Consider the following 5860-nt stretch of genomic DNA (forward strand, 5'->3'; position numbering starts at 1 on the left):
CGCTAGGGTCAGCACGTGTTCTGGGGGCCATCCTCTCCGCCGCTTCTGCTGGTGTGCCTATGAAGCACCGGCGCGCGCGCTTATAATTTCGCACTTAAATCAGCAATAAAAGGTCTTAACTCTTAGATATTTATTTTGCGATAATTACACCCCAACTTCTGAGCAGATAGAAACTTTCGTAACGCTGACTAAACAAATAACTCCATTTCCGAGCAAACAGAGACGCGTCGTCTGCTTGAGCGGACGACACGCTGCGCTCACCGCTCCTGACCACGCATCAGGCGCGCTTCTAGCGGATTGTGGCCATGTCTGGCCAATTAAAGAGAAGCTTCATGACATCATGCCGCCGGTGCAACACCTCTTGGGTAGCTGTTCAACGCATGTGAAATGAAGGTTCGCTATTCTATCCGCCCCTTGTTCGCATCGCAACCAGACGCCGATTGCATGGCGGTGAAGGAAGCAAGATTAAAGCGCTGTCGGGGAGGTTTTTATCCCCGCGGGCGCGACAACCGTTGCCACACGAGAAACAGCGCTGCGCCTGTTTGAACGTGGCGCTCCAGTGGCAAAGTGAAGTATCGAACACAAAAAAGCAAAGCTATCCGTAGCCGGATGCGCGTGTCTATCTCAGACGACGGCTACCACACTGTCAGACTGGGGCTTTTGCCGAGCGTTCGATCTGCCGTTCACACTCCTTGCAGGCATGCATAGCCTGGACTGCATTTATTTTATTTATTTATTTATGAATACTGCAATCCCATGCGGGATTTTAGCAGGGTGGGATACATCCTTATAGACAATAACATAGGCAACAACAACAAGAATACAAAGTTCAATAAGAGGCGGAAACAACAAACAAAGTAAGTCATGGCAAAACAGATGGTTGTAATGATTACACAAAACCGGACAGATTAAGGCGTGAACAAAATAAGTTTACAGATGGCTGTGAAACAGTGTCATTGTCTAATTTATTCCATTCGGTGATAGTCCTGGGAAAGAAAGAATATTTGAAGCAGTTATTGCGAGTGGAATAAGGAGCTATTGTTAGGGCGTGTCTTTGTCTTGTGGCATATCCTGTAGAGAAAGAAATTATATGTGACACGTCAACTTTGTAATCACCCTTTATCAACTGAAATAGAAATTTTAGGCGCAGTGCTCTGTTCCTTTCGGTAAGAGAAGGAAGTTTGGCCTTTGCTAAAAGTGTTGTCATTGAGGTGCGCCCAAAGCTATTGTAAATAAAACGGACTGCCCTCTTCTGCAAATTTTCAATCATATTGGTGTGTTTTTGTGTATAGGGATACCAGATAATAGAGGCGTATTCTATGCTTGGAAGGACAATGGTTTTATAAGCCATTAACCGGACAGCGGGTGTGGATAGTTTTAATGCTCGTCTTAGAAAAAAGAGTTTTTGATTAGCATTACTTTCTACGTATTTAATATGATTTGTCCAGCTAAGATCTTTTGAAATCCAAAGACCGAGGTATTTAAACTGCTCAACTTCAGATAGAAAAATATTCCGGGCTGAATACCTGAAATGAAGAGGGTTCTTTTTATGGGTTATTTTCATAAATACTGTTTTCTCAAAATTAACCTCCATTTGCCATTCTTCACACCATGAAACAGCTCTTTGAAATGATTCATTTAGCTTTAACTGATCATTAGCGCTGTTAATTTCAGAATAAATGACGCAATCGTCGGCGTACAGGTTAATCTTAACATCAATGTTATTTGTAATATCATTGAGAAAAATCGAGAATAAAAGAGGTCCAATAACAGAGCCTTGCGGCACGCCGGAGTCAACTGAAACCTTCGAAGAACTCTGATTCTTAAAAGAAACATATTGTTGTCTGTTCGAAAGATAGCAAGAGATCCAATTAATGAGCTGTGGGTTTGCTAATATTTTATCTAACTTAAATAGTAACTTTTTATGTGAAACTTTGTCAAAAGCTTTTGCAAAGTCCATAAAGATTGCATCGATTTGTTTACCTGAATTTATTGTAGCTGTGAAATCATGTACGGTAATAGCTAACTGTGTGGACGTGGAAAAACCTCTTCTGAAACCATGTTGAGCGCTTGATAGAATGTTGTACTTGTCAAGAAATTCAGAAATATGTTTGTGTATTATATGCTCAAGAAGCTTACATGATGTTGAAGTTAATGAAATGGGGCGGTAATTTGTAATTTGATTTTTCTTACCACTCTTATGGAGAGGCTTTATTTTTGCTGTTCTCCAGTCTCTTGGAACTTGACTGTCACACAAAGACTTAGAGAACAAAGCACATAAATACTTTGAAGTCCAGGGAGCATAACGTTTCAGAAAATCATTGGGAATGCCATCTGGCCCGGGTGATTTTTTAACCTCTAGATTTAAAAGTAGATTGAGTATGCCTTGTTCAGTGATGTTAATGTCATGTATTGGTGGATATGAATTATAGAAGTTTGATAGAATGCCATTGTCTTTAGTGAAAACAGACTTGAAATGGGAATTAAAAGCACTTGCAATTTGACAACCATCTTCACATTCAACACCATTAATTTCAAACACTTCATTCTTTCTACATGTAGGTGTAATCAGCCTCCAGAATCTCTCGGGGGACGATGAAATGAAATTGGGAAGTTTTACACCATAGTATTGATGTTTGTCAAAAGCTACTTGTGCCTTTAGCTGAAAAGAAATTTCAGAAATTTTCTTCAGTAGTGCAGGTAGATCCTTAGCAGTACCTTTCTTATGCTTTAAACGCTTAAGTTGCCTTTTCAGTTGCAAAGTCCCACGAGAAATCCAAGGGTTCCGACTTTTCTTTTTTAAAATTTGAGGAACAAAACGATCAATGCAATGGTTTATGAGGCACTTAAATCTTTCCCACAAAACATGAATATCCTCGGTGTTGTTCAAAAAGGACTCAAACTCAAAAGATAGCATATCTATTATTGACACATCATCTGCACGCGAGAAATTGGGCACGGATATTTTCATAGGCAGCTTACGTAGAGAGACATCGGAAAGCGTTAATAACACAGCCTGGTGATCTGAAATACCAGGGAGAACTTCACAGGTGCTGTTTGTTCCAATTGCTCCACTTATGAAGAATATATCGAGTATTGATCTCGAGTTAGTTGTTATTCTCGTAAAATTTTCAACGACTTGAAGTAGATCAAACTCAAACGCTATGTCTATCATCATTTCGCCACATTTATCTCCCCGAACATTTTGTGAGAAGGAAAGCCAGTCTACGTATGGCAGGTTAAAATCTCCGGCCAAAATAATCCGATCACCAGGCTTCACATGTTCAATCATATAGTTTCTAAGACCATCTAGTACTTCAGGGGAAGAGTTAGGTGGCCTATAAATAGCACCTATAATATACCTAATGTTGTCATGATAGGCTTTGCAGAATATTCCCTCGACGTTTTGTATGTCGGGCATTCTTGCCATCGTTAGACAGGCTTTGAAAAGGACACCCACCCCACCCCCTTTGCTACCACGATCTTTTCTATGGATATAGTAACCGCGAGGCACAAATTCGCTATCGTAAACGCTTTTGCTTAACCATGTCTCCGTTAATATAGCAATGTCCGGGTCACAGGCTTCCAAGAGTCCTTCTAATTCTGTGCATTTATTAACAACGCTCCTACAGTTCACGTTCAGGATTTTCAGTACGCGAGTGTCACGCATATTCCGTCAAACTGCCATTTTTCTTTACTTTGACTCGCATGCCCTTTACATCATCCCAGTAATAAAGCACACCATTTACACTGAGCTTGTCGTAAACTAGCTTTACTTTTGCTTTGTCGCCCCTTTCTTTTTCTGAGCTCTTCCACAGGTTTTTGCGCTTTTCACGAATTCTAAGCGAGAAATCTTCTGAAATAGACTCATTAGAGCCCTTCAGCTTGTGTGCAGCCGCTAATACCGACATCTTTTCACGATGATCGAGGAATTTCAAAATTACAGGTCGGTCTTGATTTGCATCGTTTTTTCGCCCAAGTCGGTGACATCTTTCAATGCTTGATGCTTTTATCTCTAGCTTAGTTTCGAAAAGCACACCCACTGTGTTCAGGAGTTCTTGAGGTGTTTCGGTGCAAGGTTCTTTTATTCCATAAATAATTAGATTATTCCTGCGACTAAAATTTTCCAAGTTATCTATTTTACTTGTTAGGGAAGCTAGTGCAGATTCAATTTCGTTCATATTTTCTTCCATATCTTTTACTTGAGCAGTTACCATACTAAATGCGTTAACCTGTCGCTCCACACCATCGACACGTTCCGTTAAAGAAGAGATTTTATACACTATGTCTTTCTGGGTGGTTTGTATATCCTGGATAGCTAACTGCATTGCGTTTTGACCAGCTAGCAACTGTTCTAGCATTTCTTTTTCACTAGGGCCAGGATTAGATTCTATGTCCCCACAAGCTAACAGGTCAAAAGGAATCGAACGAACACATGTAACAAGGTATTTCACACATGGTGGGCAAGGCAGCAGCAGCAAAAATCTGTTGTCATTACGATAACATTTGACCGGTAAGTACCTACTGACCTGGATCATGAAGCAAAAAGGGTTGCTAAGCATGTTGCCTGCACGGCTGCTGCCAGGCCCACTGGTTCGATGCGGCATCCACGGTTGTTTTATACCCATCGGTGAGCTGTCGTAAGGTGACGTCACTTTAGATTGGTCCCAGGGGGGCGCTACGGTGGTTAAACTTGGCTGTCCATTGATGACGCAGCAGTTGACGGGAGGGGACGGTGATACCATAGGCAAGCGTAGCTTCTCGGTGCAGATAGCGGCAGGATAGCAGGTGCACGTGGAAGACGCCTCCCAGCTGATAAAAGCCACGACCTGGATCATGAAGCAAAAAGGGTTGCTAAGCATGTTGCCTGCACGGCTGCTGCCAGGCCCACTGGTTCGATGCGGCATCCACGGTTGTTTTATACCCATCGGTGAGCTGTCGTAAGGTGACGTCACTTTAGATTGGTCCCAGGGGGGCGCTACGGTGGTTAAACTTGGCTGTCCATTGATGACGCAGCAGTTGACGGGAGGGGACGGTGATACCATAGGCAAGCGTAGCTTCTCGGTGCAGATAGCGGCAGGATAGCAGGTGCACGTGGAAGACGCCTCCCAGCTGATAAAAGCCACGACCTGGATCATGAAGCAAAAAGGGTTGCTAAGCATGTTGCCTGCACGGCTGCTGCCAGGCCCACTGGTTCGATGCGGCATCCACGGTTGTTTTATACCCATCGGTGAGCTGTCGTAAGGTGACGTCACTTTAGATTGGTCCCAGGGGGGCGCTACGGTGGTTAAACTTGGCTGTCCATTGATGACGCAGCAGTTGACGGGAGGGGACGGTGATACCATAGGCAAGCGTAGCTTCTCGGTGCAGATAGCGGCAGGATAGCAGGTGCACGTGGAAGACGCCTCCCAGCTGATAAAAGCCACGACCTGGATCATGAAGCAAAAAGGGTTGCTAAGCATGTTGCCTGCACGGCTGCTGCCAGGCCCAGATCACCAGGCTGTGTTATTAACGCTTTCCGATGTCTCTCTACGTAAGCTGCCTATGAAAATATCCGTGCCCAATTTCTCGCGTGCAGATGATGTGTCAATAATAGATATGCTATCTTTTGAGTTTGAGTCCTTTTTGAACAACACCGATGATATTCATGTTTTGTGGGAAAGATTTAAGTGCCTCATAAACCATTGCATTGATCGTTTTGTTCCTCAAATTTTAAAAAAGAAAAGTCGGAACCCTTGGATTTCTCGTGGGACTTTGCAACTGAAAAGGCAACTTAAGCGTTTAAAGCATAAGAAAGGTACTGCTAAGGATCTACCTGCACTACTGAAGAAAATTTCTGAAATTTCTTTTCAGCTAAAGG

General features: G+C 42.9%; 1 protein-coding gene across 1 annotated transcript; it reads right to left on the reverse strand.

Annotated features, from left to right (window-relative positions):
- Window positions 1-748: 748 nt before the first annotated feature.
- LOC146187766 (uncharacterized) lies at window positions 749-5484 on the reverse strand. The gene is made up of 2 exons (XM_084603527.1): window positions 4530-5484; window positions 749-1071 (listed from the first exon to the last, which is right to left on the reverse strand). The coding sequence occupies exons 1-2, from the start codon at window positions 5460-5462 to the stop codon at window positions 1042-1044; spliced, it is 963 nt and encodes a 320-aa protein (XP_084459653.1). The 5' UTR covers window positions 5463-5484; the 3' UTR covers window positions 749-1041.
- Between the last annotated feature and the right edge of the window lie 376 nt (window positions 5485-5860).

The sequence above is a fragment of the Amblyomma maculatum genome, chromosome 5 (genome assembly GCF_055883805.1).
Source record: "Amblyomma maculatum isolate TAMU_Amacu chromosome 5, ASM5588380v1, whole genome shotgun sequence".
Taxonomy (NCBI): Eukaryota; Metazoa; Arthropoda; class Arachnida; order Ixodida; family Ixodidae; genus Amblyomma; species Amblyomma maculatum.